We start from the raw sequence: 20112 nt of genomic DNA, 5'->3' as shown, positions 1-20112 counted from the left end.
ATCGCCCACTTGAGCCATAGGGAAAGATGGACATTACCTGGCACATCAGTTGTCCTCTCAGCGATAACTGACAGCAACTGATATATTTCAGTTCTGACAAAATGTTGTCAGAACTGAAAGGGATCATTGTCAGAAGAAAATGGTGAGCTTCTGAGAGGAACTGACAAGGTAACTATGTAATGTTCATTTGACGTTACCTTATGTGTTTATTTTAAATAATTTTACCCAGTTCAGGTTTCCTTTAACCACTTCACCACTGAGGGGTTTTACCCCCTGACCACCAGAGCAATTTTCACCTTTCAGCGCTCCTTCCATTCATTCGTCTATAACTTTATCATTACTTATCGCAATGAAATGAACTATATCTTGTTTTTTCCGCCACCAATTAGGCTTTCTTTAGGTGGGACATTATGCCAAGAATTATTTTTTTCTAAATGTGTTTTAATGGGAAAATAGGAAAAATGTGGGGAAAAAAAAAATTATTTTTCAGTTTTCGGCCATTATAGTTTTTAAATAATGCATGCTACTGTAATTAAAACCCATGAAATTTATGTGCCCTTTTGTCCCGGTTATAAAACCGTTTAAATTATGTCCCTATCACAATGTTTGGCGCCAATATTTCATTTGGAAATAAAGGTGCATTTTTTTCAGTTTTGCGTCCATCCCTAATTACAAGCCCATAGTTTATAAAGTAACAGTGTTATACCTTCTTGACTTAAATATTTAAAAAGTTCAGTCCCTAAGGTAACTAATTATGTATTTTTTTTAATTGTAAATTTTTGAATTTTTTTTTAATTACAAAAAAAAAAAATGGGGAGTGTGGGAGGTAATGAGTTAATTTTTTGTGTAAAAGTCATTTATTTGTATGTGAAAAATGTGTAGGGTGTAGTTTACTATTTGGCCACAAGATGGCCACAGTAACTTTTTGCTTTATTGCGACCTCCAAGCCTCCTTCCGGAAGCTTGGAGGAAGAATAAGGAGGCTGGACACGTGAGTTTCTTCTCACAATGATCGCGCTGCCCATAGGAGAGCAGCGGGTCATTGTGGGGCTTAGATCAACGAACGGGAATGGATTTTCCCGTTCATTGATCTCCGGGCGAGCGGGCGGCGGCGGTTTTACTAGTGGCGGGCGGCGTGTTTACGAGCGGGAGCGCGGACAGCGTCGGGAACGCGGAAAGTACGTGTTTCTCCGTCCCTGGTTTTTAAAGGATGGAAAAAGGGGCGGAGAAATACGTACGCGCGGGGGTAAAGTGGTTAAGCATTAGTTCATATACACTTTGAACTCTAAAACAGTCTGATACCGTACTCCACAATTTATGTAGCCAGCGTTATCATATAACCATGTTTACAGAGTATATTCTTGCAAATAGCACAGTGACATGTGAAGAATGTAGTTAACTTTATGGTTTTCATATTTCAGCTTCAGTGGTTGAAGATGAATGGAATTTGCTTTATGTAGCAGTAACCCGAGCGAAGAAACACCTTGTACTATCCAAATCAATAGAAAATATTCTGACTCTGGCTGGGGTAGGTCTTAGTCTGCTGCTGGCAGTAGTGGTAGTCTTCTATTTAATATTTGCCAAGTTTTGGGCCCCATTGGAGATAGGGGTTTCTGAGGTATTTCTTCACTTGAGCAAATAACGAATTGATGTTTAGAAACACTTAACGTTGTAACACTGAAAACTGTGATCCAGGAATGTAGTGTGCCTGAAGAAACGGATAAACTTGAGTAAGGATGTAAACAATAGCCAATGTGTACAAAATGCACATATTACACAAACTATTATTTTAGCTTTTGGTGGGCAAAGCCTCACTTTCCGCAGTGCTCTTATTACTGGTCCCTGTAACTCCCCAGATAATAAAACCTGCACATACTGAATATTATGGAAAGATTTTGGAATTCATTGCAGGTTCTTACCTGTTTCTGCCCTGAACCTATTGCAAATACCCATTAAATATGATTGTTAGATTATGAGGGTTTCTTGGCATTACAGCTAAATGAGTGGCGTGAGTGATGTGGTGGTTAAAGAGACACTGAAGCGAAAAAAAAATTATGATATCATGAATTGGTTGTGTAGTAGGGGTAATTACTAGAACATTGGTAGCAAAAAAAATATTCTCATATTTTTATTTTTAGTTATACAGATTTTTTTTTTATAACATTGCATCATTCTCTAATATTTGCAGTTTACACATTACTCAGCATTCTAAAAGTTTTTGCAGAACAGGCAGTGAACTTTTGACCTGTCCTGAACTGTTCTCTGCAAAAACACAAATACAGTGGAGATAATCTAATCAGAAGTCAGAGCTCTCTGCAACTTTCAAAGTTGCAGAGCTCAATGGCTATTTGCATAGATAACAACTGGAGTTTTTTAACTCTTCCTGTACTGGAAACAAATATTAGACTTACAGTGGAGGAAATAATTATTTGACCCCTCACTGATTTTGTAAGTTTGTCCAATGACAAAGAAATGAAAAGTCTCAGAACAGTATCATTTCAATGGTAGGTTTATTTTAACAGTGGCAGATAGCACATCAAAAGGAAAATCGAAAAAATAACCTTAAATAAAAGATAGCAACTGATTTGCATTTCATTGAGTGAAATAAGTTTTTGAACCCTCTAACAATAAAAGACTTAATACTTAGTGGAAAAACCCTTGTTTGCAAGCACAGAGGTCAAACGTTTCTTGTAATTGATGACAAAGTTTGCACACATTTTAGGAGGAATGTTGGTCCACTCCTCTTTGCAGATCATCTCTAAATCCCTAAGGTTTCGAGGCTGTCTCTGTGCAACTCTGAGCTTGAGCTCCCTCCATAGATTTTCTATTGGATTAAGGTCCGGAGACTGACTAGGCCACTCCATGACCTTAATGTGCTTCTTCTTGAGCCACTCCTTTGTTGCCTTTGCTGTATGTTTTGGGTCATTGTCGTGCTGGAACACCCATCCACGACCCATTTTCAGTTTCCTGGCAGAGGGAAGGAGGTTGTCGTTCAGGATTTCACGATACATGGCTCCGTCCATTTTCCCGTTAATGCGATTAAGTTGTCCTGTGCCCTTAGCAGAAAAACACCCCTAAAGCAAAATGTTTCCACCCCCATGCTTGACGGTGGGGACGGTGTTTTGGGGGTCATAGGCAGCATTTTTCTTCCTCCAAACACAGCGAGTTGAGTTAATGCCAAAGAGCTCTATTTTGGTCTCATCAGACCACAGCACCTTCTCCCAGTCACTCACAGAATCATTCAGGTGTTCATTGGCAAACTTCAGACGGGCCTGCACATGTACCTTCTTGAGCAGGGGGACCTTGCGAGCCCTGCAGGATTTTAATCCATTGCGGTGTAATGTGTTTCCAATGGTTTTCTTGGTGACTGTGGTCCCTGCTAATTTGAGGTCATTCACTAACTCCTCCCGTGTAGTTCTAGGATGCTTTTTCACCTTTCTCAGAACCATTGACACCCCATGAGGTGAGATCTTGCGTGGAGCCCCAGAGCGAGGTCGATTGATGGTCATTTTGTGCTCCTTCCATTTTCGAACAATCGCACCAACAGTTGTCACCCTCTCTACCAGCTTCTTGCTAATGGTTTTGTAGCCCATTCCAGCCTTGTGCAGGTCTACAATTTTGTCTCTGACATCCTTGGACAGCTCTTTGGTCTTTCTCATGTTGGAGAGTTTGGAGTCTGCTTGACTGATTGATTCTGTGGACAGGTGTCTTTTATACAGGTGACTAGTTAAGACAAGTGTCCTTAATGAGGGTGACTAATTGAGTAGAAGTGTCTAACCACTCTGTGGGAGCCAAAACTCTTAATGGTTGGTAGGGGTTCAAAAACTTATTTCACTCAATGAAATGCAAATCAGTTGCTATCTTTTATTTAAGGTTGTTTTTTCGATTTTCCTTTTAATGTGCTATCTGCCACTGTTAAAATAAACCTACCATTGAAATGATACTGTTCTGAGACATTTCATTTCTTTGTCATTGGACAAACTTACAAAATCAGTGAGGGGTCAAATAATTATTTCCTCCACTGTATGTCTCTGCTCCTAATGCTTTATTTCTTAGCTGTACTACACAACCAATGAATTATATCATAATTTTTTTTTCACTTCAGTGTCTCTTTAAATGGATGGCGTTCTCTTCTCATCTTGCAGTGCTGGAGACTCAGGTGTGTGTGTGTGTGTTGGTGGGGGGGGGGGGGGGGGGGGGTCCTCCGACATTTCTAACGCATATTTTCTCACAGATGGCTTGTAAAATGTAATGATGCTATTACATAGTGAGCTCTGCTGAGGGACAGTGAGTGACATTAATGTGAACCTCCAGACTAAAAATCTACTCCGCAGAACTGAAAAGGCTTGATGTTTCTTTAACAGTTTCACAGCATCAGGACTTTGTTTTTCTTACCAAAGCATCATTTTTAGCTGCATTTTTAGCTAAGCTCCACCCATCAAAGAAAACTGCCTGGGCTTTTTTTCCCTGATGCTGTGCAAAGCATGATGGGATTTCCTATGTTGTTGTTCATGTTGCCCAGCAACTGGGAGGGGTGATCAGGACAGTTGGAACGGTGTCTCATGCTCCCTGTCACCTCCTTTCAACCAAAAAGATGGCTGCCCTCATGAAATCAAACATTTGCCTGTTCTTTTAAAACAGGGTGGGTAAGAGATTATATTACCTATCTATTTTAATTAACATAACTAATGTAACTTAATGACAGTATGTTTGTTTAGGCTTGAGTTCTTCCTTAACTGATCGAGGAGGAACTGTAGTCACAATAACTATATAATTTACTGCATCCTAATGTGTTGGGTTGTTACGGTTCCTCTTTCAGTGTGCTCTGTAAAGCACTGTTGATGATTATTAATAATTTATATAGGGCCATCATAATCGTTGGTGCTGTACGATAAATGAAGCAAACAAGGGTACATAATACTGTATACTGCTGGAGGCATATCTGGCTAGCTATACGGGGGGGGGGGGGGGGGGGCTACCTAATACTGGGGACACATATGGCTACCTATACTAAGGCGTGCACAATTCAGGAGGGGGGGTTGGCATACTTTGAAATCCCTGCCTCTGGTGCTGGAGAACCTTGTACTCATCCTGGCGGAAACCAAAGGTAGCCCATACAAACACAGGGAGAACAAGCAAATAGTATCCTGGCCAAGAATGGAGCCTGGGGACCCAGTGCCGCTATTCACCCTGCCACTGAGTGCCCTAGAGCTACGGTGCAACTTAACTATAGCTTCCTTTTTGGAGTTAAGCTTTATAACAGTCATTTTCAGGGTACATGCATGATCTTACTGTATAGCACAATGTTATGTTTATGTTACTGGAAAAATGGTCTATAGAATAATATAACTGCAGTGTGTGTAATGTAGCCATCCATTGATTCACTGATTTCTTGGCTCTTTTCAGCAATACTTCCTAACTGCAGAGTTAACCAGTGAAGTGCTGAAGGAGGGCCCTGTGTTATGCGTTTTGCAGCACTGCAAGAATCCCATTCCTGAACAGTCCATTCTGACCATGAAAAAACTGCCGATAACTTATGTAAGAATTCTTTACGTTTGTCCTTCATTGTTTTTGTTTGCTTTTGTAACACTTAATGAAAATGAAGGCATTAGGATTGGACGGCAGGAATTTAAGGTCTCTACTTTTGCAGATGACTTACTTTTCTCCTTAACCCAACCATTGAGATCGCTCCCTATTCTGCTTCTGGATTTCAAGCACTTTTGTTTGATCTCGAACCTCAAGATTAACTATTCTAAGTCATGGGCTCTTGATATATCTGTACCACCATCTCATGCAACAACTTAATCCCAATTTCCCTTCCAATGGAATCCATCAGATATTACCTACTTGGGCATTAAGATCCCTTCACATTTAAAAGGTTTGTTTATTAACTATGCCCCCCTCATGACTCATTTAGATCAGGACTTGTCTAGTTGGAGCAAGATAAGGGTTTGTCCAGGTTTGGCCGGCTGTTGGCCATTAAATGACATCCCTTCCCAGATTTCTGTCCTGCTTCCAGACCATTTCTATCCAGGTTCCACAGGCGTATTTCAAATCTGTACAGAACAAGATCAATGGCAAATTATATGGGATAATAAGTGGGCTTGGCTCAATTCTGGTACCTTTTCCATATTAAAAGAAAGGGGAGGTGCTGGTGTTCCAGATCTATACAAATATCATTTGGCCTCCCATTTGGTTAGGATAGTTGACTACATGAGTTTTAAGCCACATTCCTGCTGGAGGTGCAACTCTGGACCAGGTACCCTTTTGCATATAGCGTAGCATTGCCCTCGGATAAAAAGCGATTGGTCCTCAGTCCACCATCTTGTTCGTAAGATTACTGACATACAGCTGCTATTTTTCCCAGAAACATATCTGCCCCACTTGGTCCCTTTCTCGATTGGATCTTATAAAAAAATGTCGCTGCTCCATTTACCTATCCTGCCAATGCCCTCATACCCGCCTGTTGGAGATCTCAACATACCTCTTAAGTCAAGGCTTGTCTAGACAGAGTTGATAAAATTAGAGAAATTGAGGAAATTATCCTCCTGACCAGGCATAGGATGGACCTGTACCTTTTGACCTGGGCAGCTTGGTTTGAGTTTAAAGATACACCCTTATATAAGAGGCACTACAAGTAATACACATTCTTTTTACCTCACCTGGCTATACACCAGTTCCCCAGATACGTTTTTTTCTCTCCTTTTTCTTCCTTTTATTTGGTTTTCTTCTAAGTATCCTCTCCGTAAGGCTCTAACTAAGGCACAATTGGGATTGGCTTAACTACTTGATAGCTGTTTTGCATGTACTATTCTTGTAATTTTAATTTATTGCGTTGAATGTGCACAGTTTACTTAAGCAATGTCATATTGAATTGTTTATGAATCTGTTTCCTCAAGAAAATCTGTAATAAAAACTGTAAAGTAAGGTAAACCTACCAACTTCTACATTTATAAAGTTTTTTAATGGAAGAAGTAGATGAGGTAGATCTGACAGGTGAGATTTTGGACTCAAAACTAACAGGGAATTGGCAAGTGCTTAAACCAAACAGTGCCTGTCTTATGTATTGCTGCTGGACTGAGCTAGTCAACCATTTAAAGGCATGAACTATGCACTTGTACCATGGCACAGTAAATGAAAAACAACATCTAATATAAAAAAGAGGCTTTGGTTTCACACATTTGTAATATTTGTAAACTGGGATGATGCCCTTACTAGCCTCTCCGGTGTATAACTGTATGAAATGCGTCAGGTGTCTGTCTTTATCCACTTGCTGTGACATTGTTTTCCTTATTAAGATTCACAAGCAGATGGAGGGGGAGGTGGTCTTTATATTTGATATTGAAGTAGGGAGGATTTGACCAGAGCACCTAGAGGTGTCTGTTTTAATAGAGGAGCTCCTAGCATGGTGTAGCAATCGGTTTGCAAAATGTACCATTGCAGAACCATCCCAGAGCCATGAGGGAAGCAGCATGAAGGCTAGTTCCAGCAGCCAGCAAAGCCAGACCAGGCAGCCAGTCTGAGAGCAGTAATAAGGTCAGCTGGAAAAATAACCTGCTTAACTGCTTCCGGATCTACATACTGCAGGTGGTGCTGCAGCTCTGACAGGATGTAGATTTTTACTGCTTAGGAAACCGCACATACCCGCTGCTACAACGATCGCATCGCTTTCTCCCGCTGCAGTTCACTAGCCCTGCAGTATTTGACAGCAGGGCTGTGTGAGCAGGTCAGGAGCTGATTTCATTGGCTCCTGACTGCACGACCACTGTAAGCCAATCCCATTGGCTTAAATTGACAGGGTCAGGAGCCACTGAAAGCAGTTCCTGACCGACACAACGAGCTCTGCCGTCATAGCGATGGCAGAAAGAGGAGGCTGCGTGAGAGAGCGTATACTATGCCATAGGGATGGTCTTACATATGCAAATATATCCAAGTTGATGCAGGATTATGCAAATTTGGTATGCAAATGCGTGCACTATTTAAACTGCATTAGTTTGCATACTTTTTTTTTTATTTTTTCATTCTGCATAAACTCAATGATTTGCACCATTGAACATTTACAGAGTTGTTAAGTTCTGACACGCCTTGAAAAAAAGTTTGAAAGATAATGGTTTGATAAATTGTGATTTCCCTTTTTTCCATTTATTACAGAGTAACAAAAGTGAGGATAAAGGAGGCTATTTTTGCCATACATGTGTGCAGCAGCGGCTTGGAGCGATGACGGAGCTGATGTTGGCACCAGAGGTTTTACAAACCATGGACAATAAACTGGAGACATTAAATATTCCCCCACATTTTGAACTATTACTTCTAGTTATCTGATAGAACTCATAAAATATTCTTTATTTTACTGCACACAGAGCTTAGTAACATTCTCATGTGGCTCTGCAATGCAGGTGACCGTGGGTTTTACAAACATCTACGAATCTGCATTGCTTTCTATTGCAGCGCTGTCCCTATTCAGCTTCACTGAATGTGATGGCGCTGCATTGTGGACAAAATACATACAGTAGTGTGTTGCCAGAACGCAGTGCTCCGCAATGAGTAAGTATGTCTATTCACTGTTGGATGTGCCTGTGTATCACACACTGAGACACGTTGCTGAAATCAGGTCAGCAATGCCACAATGTGCCCAGGCCTGTACTACCGTCAACATCACTGGGATGCCACTAACTGGCGCCTGCAGTCTACTTTTCTACTTTTACCGGAAGCATTTCAATTCAATGTATGTTCTTGACATTGCTTTCTTAACGTGTAATAATGTTATATTTTGTACAGCTTTTCATCGTACTTTGTAAATCATGTTCAACTAGCACACTGGTTAAAGGAAAACCGAGGTGACAAAAGAAAAACCCAAAAACTCTTTCCTCACCTGGGGCTTCTTCCAGCCCCTTGAAGTCTGTCAGGTTCAACGCTGAGACTCCGGTCTCCTCCAGTAAGCTGCTTTTAGTAAGCAGAAGCTCGCCGACCCAAGCTGGATCGTGAGCGTCTGCGCATGCCCGTTGTGCATGCACAGAACACATGGCGACAGGTGTGCCCCAGCGTATGCAGAAGCTCAGAACCCGGCCGGGGTTGGCGAGCTTCCGCATAAAAAAAGCAGCTCACTGTAGGAGACCGGAGTCTCAGCGTGGGACCTGGCAGACCTCAAGGGCCTGGAAGAAGCCCAGGTGAGTAAAGATTTTTTTTTCCTTATCTACTCAGTTTCCCTGTAAAGATTCTGTGAATATATTTATGTATAAATATATTTTTATAACATTGGACGAAAAGTAATTTAATAAAACTTTTACCAAATATTTACCTTTGAATGTAATTTTTTTGTGTCATTTTCTATTAATTTTAGCAGTGTGAAATAATCTGTAGAGTAAATGTTTAGAAAAGAAGCATACAAGCAGCAGAACTCTGAGGAGAAATATGCTTTATCAGGGTTAATAAGCAGCAGACTATATTAACAACTGGCATCACAATCCCAATAATATTTTTGATTCACCAAAATAAAATACTATTAGTCACTTTATTACTTATGAACTTGGACACTTATGTGTGCATTTCATTTACATTTCAGATGCACCTTGCATTTAATGTAGTATTTGGCTAGCTTTACAGATTTCTAAATGTATTCAGCTGCCCTTTCCTGTGCTGGGAATCCGTTTCTGATTGTTTTCAATTCAGTGGGTTCTGAGACAAAAGTGTAGTGTGACTGTGATGCAAAAGCACTGCAATTTCACTGCCTTTCAATTGCATTGCTCTTGTATTTCAAGGATATTTCGTATTAAGGAGTGATCATTTTAAAGTTGCAGTGACATAACAGCTATAAGTGTCTATAAGGCAACATTATGGAAAGTTTTGTTTTTAAAGGTAGGTTTACGTCTACATTAAATGTTTGTGTAGATACTACATAAGTGTCGCCCAAAGCAGCATTAATGATCACCTTGGGTGGCAGTATAAGGAACAACAGAAATTATGCCTGATTACTACTATGCAGCCTGTCCTGTTCTGTGAAGATGGATGAAGGAAGGGCAATTAAGAGGCACACCACTGTTGGGACAACAATATTGGTAAGTCATTAGTGATCTGACTCTGTGGATAACTAATAACACAATAAACAATGGCCTCAATTCACTAAGCTTTTCTCCTGTCTTTAATAGCGTTTCTAGTGTTATCACCATGGTGATAAGGCATGTAGTATTCAGGAAACATTCTACCTCAGGCAAACCTAAAGTTAACTCTTCTGTCTTTAAGTTAACTCTTTAATCCCTAAAATAACTCCACAATTCTACCGTTAAAGACAGGCTGTAAATTAACTGCGTGTAAAAATAACTACAGAGGAGGTAACTTAACTACAGAGGAGGTAACTTAAGGAATGAAGAGATAAGATAACTCTCTCACAGTGCAGTGGCAAGTTTACTCTTGCCTTATTATTTCCAGCATGATCTAAAGGTGCCCATACACTCGTCAGATTGGCAGCAGATAGATAACAAATGCATCTGATGATCTATCTGATGCGTTTTTAGAACATTTTTTTTACCAGGATAGAATTCCAATAGGTTTCAGTTTGAAATCTATTGAAATTAGATCTGATGGCCTTTTTTTGCCATCAGATTTCCATTAAGGCCAATGCAAACTGATAAGCAATCTCATCAGATCGACCTAAATTTTCCACCCTGCCAGTTCGATGGAAATCCATCGAAATCGATCGAAATCGGCCATCGATCGGTCGATTGGCCAACCGATTTGCAAACGATCAATCAATCCATCGATCGGGATCGATCGGTCGGCCAGAAAATCGGCTGAGTGTATGGGCCCCTTTAGTGAATTGAGGCCAATGTCATGGGCTAACAAAAATTCTAGTGCCTGTGTTTAAATTCAGTCTGTACAGGCTCCTGAAGCATCCAGTCCTAGATCCTGTGAGGGATAATGGAACAAATATCTCAAGGAATAGTGCTTTCACTATTGATTATTTTACTACGCAGATTTAGAGCATCAACTCATCATGAAATGTATATAAAAGTGGTTATAATTAAATGTACTCCTTGTTTATTTTTTAAAAACTGCAAACATAAGTAAAAGTAAATTGATATGAATTCTAGTCTAGTCTTGTTAAACATATTTAACAGTATACAATACATACTTGAGTTTATGTAAAACATACAAAGTTTCTTATAAACTACCCTGCTTTCTGTGCTTCTTTATAAAAGGAGTGTTAATTATACATATTTTATTTTACCTGTTAAAACATTGATAAATACATAAAAAACATTTTATCATGCATAATACTGTGCTGAGATAGTTTTAATGCTCAATCAATAGTACTTGATAGTAAACTTACTCATAGTTTTGATACAAAACAAATGTTTAAAGGACCTCTGTCGCGAAAATCTTAAAATTTAAAATACATGTAAACATATACAAATAAGAAGTACGGTTCTTCCAGAGTAAAATAATCCATAAATTACTTTTCTCCTATGTTGCTGTCATTTACTGTAAGTAGTAGAAAACTGACATTACCGACAGATTTTGGACTAGCCCATCTTCTCATGGGGGTTCTCAGGGTTTTCTTTATTTTTAAAAGCACTTAGTGAATGGCATTTGCTCCGTCCAACTGGCCAAAAAGTGTGCAGCAAGCAGGAAGGCTGGCCAGCATCATTGTGTAAAACTTTTTCAGGGAATGTCTTTATAAATAATAAAGGCCATGCTGAGAATTGGACTAACCCAAAACCTGTCGGGAATGCCAGATGTCTACTACCTACTGTGAGTGACAACAACATAGGAGAAAAGTAATGTATGGCTCATTTTCCTCTGGAAAAAATGTACTTCTTATTTGTATGTGTTTTAAATGTTAAGATTTTCGTGACAGTTCCTCTTTAAGTCACGTAAATTAACTCTAATTTTATTTGACATTTATTTGGTATAATTCTTTGTTATAAAAAGAAATATTAAGGCCCAGGACCCACTAGCAGCGCTTTAGTATTGTTTGCCAATCGGCAAAATGCTATGGTAGTGGAACCCTATAATGGTGGTTTCACTGCAGCGGGCTATCGGGCTGCAGCATTTTTGAAGGGATGTTGGGCCAAATCGCAATCGCTTCAGGAATCAATGTAAAAATGCGGACTTCCACAATTTGGAAAATCCTTGTCGCTTTGTGATCCAGAAGCAAAGTGCCGCCAGTGGGTCCCAGGCCTTAACCTCCTGAGCGGTATGCCCGACACTGTGTTGGGCATGCCGCTCAAGAGGTTTTGCTGGCCTCAGGAGTCCCCTCATAAAAAAAACTATTAGCTTATATGGATGCATAAGGTGTTAGCTTGCACTAGGCTAGCTAGTATAATCCAGCAGCTTATACATCACCCAGCCTAGTTCCAGCGATTGGCGCAGCACCCCCGCACAGCTCCGATCTTCTCTATGGGGAGGATCGGGTCTGCGCATGACGTCATGCGGAGGTTGTGCCGATCACTGGAACCCGGCTGGGAGATGTATAAGTGGCTGGATCAGAGGCAATCAGGGGGTTGTGCACACTTATACTAGCTAGCCTAGTGTTAGCTAACATCTTAATCAGCCACATAAACTTTTTTTTTTTTAATCACATGTTAGCCCAGAAAGGAGTCAGCTGTCTATACTGTATCAAGTTTTCTGGGAACACCAACACAGTCAACAAGCTTCACAAGTTCTACATCAAAGGCCTCATTGCCCCAAATAATAAAAAAAAAAATTGTTGGCACAGTTTGCAGTCAACAGAGTACACATACAGAAAGCAGTCTACATTTCAGTAATCAACACAAAGAAACCATACACCAGAGCTCAAACTAAAATCACCTTCAATAGGTACATGATGGATTACATAGTAAATGGCAGCATGACATGGCATCTGAGGAAAGGCCCGAAATGTGATCTTAGAGGATTTCACTTATTGGTAATAATGTTGGATGATACTGTATTACAAAAACTGAAAGTAGATCTCAACAGTTTATAATATAATTTACCAGCCTTCTCAAATCCTATAAAAACAGTTGGCACCAAAACTAGGTTATATACCACAATTAGAGAAACTACCAGTTACTTAAGGAGCACTAAAGAAATGCGGCTAGTTTAGCGTTCAAGTCCCTTATTCAATTCAATTTTTCTCCTATTTTCATCTTCTGTTTGTTCAGGGTCTATCACTAAAAGTATTAAGGGGCCCATACACTGGTCGATTTCAGCCATCGATCAATTCTATAGAATCGATCAATCCAAAATCGTTTCTTTGAATTCAGCAAATCGATTTGCAGCCAATTTTGATCGATTTCGATCGATTTGATATATCTGACAGGATGGAAAATCTAGGTCGATCTGCTGCTGGCAGCAAATCGATGGCCCATAGAGTAGTATTGGATCTAATGGTGCAATAATGCATTTAGATTGATTTTCAATAGATTTCATTCTGAAATCTATTGGAAATCTGTTCCTTGTGTGTGGCACACATCAGATAGATTCCTGTCAGATTCGACTTGACAGGCATCTGACAGAAATCTATCTGATGGTTGAATCTGCAAATCTATAAGTGTTTGGCCACCTTTAGACACAGGAGGACTGCAAGGCAACTGGTATTGTTTAAAAGGAAATAAAAATGTCAGCCTCCATATAACTCTCACCTCGGGTTCCCTTAGCAGGTGGCCATGAACTCGTTAGATTAGCAGCAGATAGATCAGCAGTAGATTTTCTGATCTATCTGATGTGTTTAGGAACATTTTTTACTAGGAACAGATTTCCAATAGATTTCAGTATGAAATCTATTGAAAATCGATCTGATGGCATTTTGTTGCCATCAGATTTCTGTTAGGTCCAATGCAAAATGATAAGCCGTCTCAAGAGATAAGCCTAAATTTTCCAACATGTCAGATCGATTGAAATCGCCCGCAAATCGACCGATTGGTCAATCGATTTGCGACCGATTGGTCAATCGATTTGCGATCGATCAAACGATCGATATTGATCGATCGGCCTAAAATCGGCTGAGTGTATGGGCCCATTAAAAGATAGATCACAGATCAATTTATCAAGATTATCTTATCCAACAATATAAAACAAATCCATTTTTATTTGTTAAAACAAACTGATGAGATAAACTATTATATGTGAATTCCTACTCCTAAATAGGACTTTCCCAAAGAAAAAAGTAAGGACCTAATACTATGCAGACTTGGGACTGTATATACACATATTTGTCTCATCGTGTCTCTTCAGGTACCTTTTAATGTCTTTGGTGTTGGAATAAATATAAAATACTGGGGCAGATATAATTAATTCATATAATTAATTCACTTTGCTAAGCATTTACAGCAGCTTTTGTAAATGCGAAACCATTCGATTTTAGCAAATGTTAAAACTAACCATATAACTACAAGGTAAAATATCCCCTTTAGGGTTAATTATTGCCAGATTGAATGAGTGTGAGGAAATTATGGACTTTATATTTGCACCTGCACAAGAGGAGATAAAGTATGAGGCCCCTTGCACACTTGCGCACTGTGTTGCCCCGCATTACTGTTCTGCGCCACTTCAATGCCGCAAGAGCAATGCAAGTCTATAGAGAGTTCACACAACGTGGTGTCCCGGAAGAAGCAAAATCGCAGCAATCCCAGTGCAAAGTCTGCAGCGCACTACCGCATGACCCGTGCCTGCTGTACATAGAACTCAGTACTGGTAATTCGTTATGGTCGTGTCTCAGAGAACTCATGGAGAAGTATGTGATTTGTTTGGTCAGCTGATTAAATTGGTCAGATTTTCAAAGCTCTGATTTTCTTTGATCACATCCTTGCTGTAGCACATAATCATGACTAACAAATCAGAGATTTGCATATCTATAACCTGACCAAACCGATCACATGCTTAACCGTGAGTTCTCCCAGACATGACCATCACTACTGGTAATTTGAGTGTTTTGGGGGAATTGTATAATCCTATTATGGTGCTCTTAATGCCATTTTGATCTGTGATGCTGAAATACTTTTTTTTCTTTTATGTAGGTCATACATTTCTTCAACTAAATTATCAAAAACATAAATTCATGGGAGAAAAGACAGAAGAATCAGACATGTTTGCTGTTCCTGTGTCTAGCTGTAAGTGAGTGTTTCGATTCCTCTGTGAAGTGTACATGTATTTTGCTTATACCTACCAAAAAGTGACAGCTGCAAACTGTATCCTGTATGTAAGAATTGATTACAGAGCATGAGAGGAGAATGTTGTTAGCCGAGTGATTATGTTTAGGATGATTGCTGGCAAATAGTGCAGTTAGATGCAGGGCCGAATTTACCATAAGGCATTGTAGGAGCATGCCTACAGGCGCCAGATGTTGGAAAGGCGGCTTACTCCCCTCCCCTAGTGCCTCCCACCCTCCTTCCCTATGCAGAGTCCTGATGAAGGTGTAAATGAGAGGTTACTCACCCTGCTCTCTGCATTCCACTGACGAGCTCTTCCTTCACTCAGGGGCACCTCTAGCTACTTAATATTGGGTGTTCTTCTGGCTACCTAATACAAGGGGCATCTGTAGCTACCTATGACGGGCAAGGGAAGTAAGGGAGAAGCAACAGCACACTTGCGGTGCATTTTGGTGGGGGTTTGTAGTTTTATGGAGCGCGAAGTGAAGGTGCCAGAACATCTGTGCCTACAGGCTCCTGTGATGTAAATCCGGGCCTGGTTAGAGGTGGAGGAGCCAAACTGAAGAAAGCTTTGCAAGTAAGAGCTACTACAGTATTTTGACCTGTAACGTTTGTGTGATAGGCTGGCAGTAGAGGGACTAAGGAAGAGGGGAAACATTAGATGAGCTATAAAAGAGGTGGGTGAGTTGTGCAGCTGAGTTTAGGAAGGCCTATTGGTGCCAGTCAGTTTGTAACTAAACCACAGGAAAGGATATTAAGTTTGTGATACGTTGATAGCATGCACAAGCTGTATCCAGTTAGTAAGGAAGAAGCCAATGTGTGAGATGTTGGGTGGGACTGAGGTTATTAGTGTGTTAACCCCCCTGGCGGTCTATTAAAAACCGCCAGGGGGCTGCAGAGCAGTTTTTTTTTGGTTTTGTTTTAAATCATGTAGCGAGCACAGGGCTCGCTACATGATAGCCGCTGTGCAGCGGCATCCCCCCCCCCTTCTTCGATCGCCTCTGGCGATCTCCGATCAGGAAATCCCGTTCAAAGAACGGGATTTCCTGGAGGGCTTCCCCCATCGCCATGGCGACGGGCGGCGTGACGTCATTGGGAGTCCCGATCAACCCCTCAGTGCTGCCTGGCACTGATTGGCCAGGCAGCGCACGGGGGGAGGGGGGGCGGCGTGGCGAGTGGCGGCGGCTAATCGGCGCGGAGCGGCGGCGATCAGAGTGCACACGCAGCTAACAAAGTACTAGCTGCGTGTTGCAAATAAAAAAGTGTGCAAATCGGCCCAACAGGGCCTGAGAAATCCTTCTGCGCGCCATAGCCCGTGCTCAGCAGGGGCTTACCGCCAGGGAGGTTAATGTGAGGTTTGTATGTTTACACAAAACACTCTTCTGTGTCCATTTATGGAATGCTCCAGCCTTATTACATCATTATACCAAAAAGGATACCAAAGAGTCTCCTGCCTACCAAAGGCACTTATTTTTTGTCACAGAAACAACTGTTAGGTGGCGGACCATGGGTTCTGGGATGAACAGCAGGCTTCCCTTAAATGGTAGCCACTTGCATTAAGTGGATCAAACTACATAAACAGATGGTTTTCCTGTGAGCTCTCCAACTCATGGCAAAATGACATTGAATTGTCTAATGTATACCATTAAAGGTAGGCATACAATTTTTAAAGATGTTAAAACAAACACAGAAAGTGGTAAGTGCTTATTACCAAGCAGCACCTGGCTTTTAAATGTTCTGTTCTGACCAGAACCAGCAAGAGACCTCAGTTTCACATAAAAATGCAATTACATGTTAGCAGGGGCACCACGTGCAGGCTTTTCTCATGCTCCCTCCTAACCACTGCTATGTGACTTGGGAGCTAATTCACCTCTAGAGTGCTCTTGGCTTCCAGTCAGTAGTGAGCAATACAGGCAGGGTTCCATGCACTCGCACCCCCTGAGACCACCACCCACAAACTGCACCCCAGGAGTGTGGAGCGGTGAAATCAATTAAAATTACGATCAGGCAGCCAAGTTGCGGCATTGATCTCTGTTAGATTTAACGTTATGATTAAATCAGCTGGTTATGAATGCTGCAAGCGAGTAATGCATGGGCATCGTGAAGCTTATTCATAAATGTGGATAAAAGGGTCATATGACCAAATATTAGTATCAAATAATGTGTGACAGATTTTGAAAAGAGCCAATTGTAAAAACTGTAGGCCTTTCAGTGTGATGGCTCTATGACCATGTTTATGATTTTTTTTTGCTTGTTTTTATAAAAATTATACTTGGGAACAAGTCAACAGTAGTTAAAGACTATGTTGAAAATCACCAGCATATATGTATGTACAAGTTGAGGGTTGTAGGTAACAAAATAACATTTTAAGAAATGCCTATTAGCAAGCTATGCGACATTACAATCTAGTCACCAATGAAAAATGCAGGAAGAGACTACCGGTAGTAGCTCTGATCATAGTGCTCTAGGGGATTCTAGAGACATCAGGTTGTGCAACAAGATCTACTAAGAACAATATACACCTGGTACTGCTGTCAATGTGAGTAGTGAATTATTCAAAAAAGTCTGCCGGCCTCTAGTGTTAGCACATATAGGGTCACGGGCGATAGCATCATCAAGGCGACACCTGGTATTATGGTCGGTATGATAGAAGAGGCAGATGGTATCAGTGACATGAGAAAGCCAATCACCGCAGGAGGGTGAGCCATATTTATTTCAGCTCCCGAACGATGCTGGGGACAGCCGTGGGGATGGGGAATCACAGAGTGCCTCCCCACTTGCTCAGCAAAAGCTGCTAATATTCATGTTGTACTGGCAAATCAGATGCCAGAAATTCCGTAAGTATACTGTCTAGCTGGCACTGAGTGGTTAATCTTGAAGGAAAAGCGACAAGGTTTAAAATTCTTCAAATAGGATCCAAGTATCACCCTAGCTGGCTAGGCAGTAACTCTAGCTGTGGATGCCCTTCATTGTTTGGAATACACCCACGCCACTTTTTAATGTCTCGATTTTGTTATGACTACTTCCTGTGGTAAGATATTCAACATCTTAACCACTCTTACTGTAAAGAACCCATGTCTGAACAAGTGGTAAGATCATTCCTTTATAGACATAAGGAATGTAATTTGGAAAACTTTTATACTGCTTTATTACCTTTGGATGTTTTTATGCATGTCAATTATTGCTTGTCTTTCTATGTAAGAACTTCCATCCATTTGATGAATGTAGTAGCCTGTTTTTGTAACTGTTCAAAAACTTCTATGTTCTTCCTGTAGTCGTGCATAACATCCTATTCTATAGTCCAGGTGTGGCCTTACAAGTGCTTCAAAGCATCACATTTTTATTTCCTTTTTTATGCACCCTAAATATTAATTTACATTAGCTGATGTTTGTTATTTAATTTTGTTGCCTAATCAAAGTTGTGAGGTTCATTTAAGCTGATGATCTGCCCTTGCATTCCCTGGAGTACCATCTGTCCAGTTCTGGTCATATCCTCCCCCCCCCCCCCTTTTTTTTTCCTTTGCCCTCACTCTTCCCATCTGTTCCCCCATTCCTTCCTTCTTCACCTCATCTTCCCCCCTCTCTACCCCCAACCCACCCTTGTCCCCCTGATGTCCATCATCCATTTATTGATATTTATACTGTTTATTTTGCTTTTTGGTTGAACACTTATGCCTTTTCCATATATGCTTTGTCTGCACCCGTGTTTAAACATGCATTTTAATATGCATTTCATATGCGTTTTCAATGTGTTTTTTGCGCTCCCAATTCTCTTTCCATGCACCGTGCATGCATTTACGCGTCGCCCTCAGGGCCCTTTTACACTTAATCAGTTGGTGTGCGTTAGTGTGCTTTAGTATGCTTTGGTACGCGTTAGTGCACGTTGGTACGCGTTTTTTCCATAGCAGTGCATTGGGAAGAAGATTTCAGTTAAAACGCGTTAAGTGTGAAAGGTGCCATAGGAAAACATGGGCATTACTTTGAAAATCAGTTTTCTTTCCGTTTTAACTGAGAGCAACTGATTAAGTGTAAAAGGGCCCTCAGGGTGAGTGTTAAGGTGGGGGATGGCACTCCTGTGGGCATATGCATGCGAGCACTTATATGTACATGCAACTTTAAGTGAATGCACGTGCATATATGTAGGTATTTGTAAGCACATAATGTTTTTATATGATGCTCTTATGTGTGCATTTATTTGTTTACTTATTAATTTATTTATTATTCATTTATAGTGTATTTTTAAAGTACAACTGAAGTGAGAGGGATATGGAGGCTGCCATATTTATTTCCTTATAAGCAATACCAGTTGCCTGGCTGTCCTGCTGATCCTCTTTCTCTAATACATTTAGCCATAGACCCTTATCGTCAGATCTGACAAGTATAGCTGCATGCTTTTTCCTGGTGTTATTCAGACACTACCTGCATTGCTATGGCAACGCAATGTCCGCTTCCTCCTATTTGAATGAACGTGTGCATGGCAGTGACTTACCTGAGAAAGGGGTAGATACGCCAAAATGCGTAGTGATGTCACTGGCACACGGAAGTCCTCTGTGTCTCATCACCATCCTACTACCCCTGCTGGTTAAAGCAGTTGGAAAAGCTGCCTCCAGAGGACATTGGGTGGGTGTATGCCCATAAGATGTGAGTTTATTGAATTTTTACACTACAGAATGCTCCTTCTCTAATTTGATTTATTTACATTAGCTGCTGTTTTTATTTAGTGGTTGCCTAACTTAGTATCAAACAGTCCTCCCAAGTAGTTCTCTGAAGGTGGCCACACACCATACAACTTTTTAAATATCTGTTCAATTCAAGAATAGCAATCAATTTTTCTGACTGATTGTAACATTTCAAAAATCTGACCAATGTACCACACACATATGCTCAATTTTTTCTCAATTATGATAAATACGAGAAATCCGATCGGTATTTTTGCCCGAATAAAAAAAAAAAAAAAAGCTTTCGATTTTTCAGGAAATGTGATC

At 40.6% G+C, this 20112-nt stretch overlaps 1 protein-coding gene across 1 annotated transcript in view; it reads left to right on the top strand.

Annotated features, from left to right (window-relative positions):
• FBH1 (F-box DNA helicase 1) overlaps window positions 1-9296 on the top strand; it is a 71339-nt gene extending 62043 nt beyond the window's left edge. The window contains exons 19-21 of the mRNA XM_068275973.1: window positions 1421-1527; window positions 5406-5537; window positions 8151-9296. Coding sequence (XP_068132074.1) covers window positions 1421-1527; window positions 5406-5537; window positions 8151-8321 — 410 coding nt within the window. The 3' untranslated portion in view covers window positions 8322-9296. The remainder of the gene's footprint in view (window positions 1-1420; window positions 1528-5405; window positions 5538-8150) is intronic.
• The last annotated feature ends 10816 nt before the right edge of the window (window positions 9297-20112 follow it).

The sequence above is a fragment of the Hyperolius riggenbachi genome, chromosome 3 (assembly GCF_040937935.1).
Source record: "Hyperolius riggenbachi isolate aHypRig1 chromosome 3, aHypRig1.pri, whole genome shotgun sequence".
In the NCBI taxonomy this organism is placed as follows: Eukaryota; Metazoa; Chordata; class Amphibia; order Anura; family Hyperoliidae; genus Hyperolius; species Hyperolius riggenbachi.
This window is presented reverse-complemented; position numbering and strand designations above follow the sequence as displayed.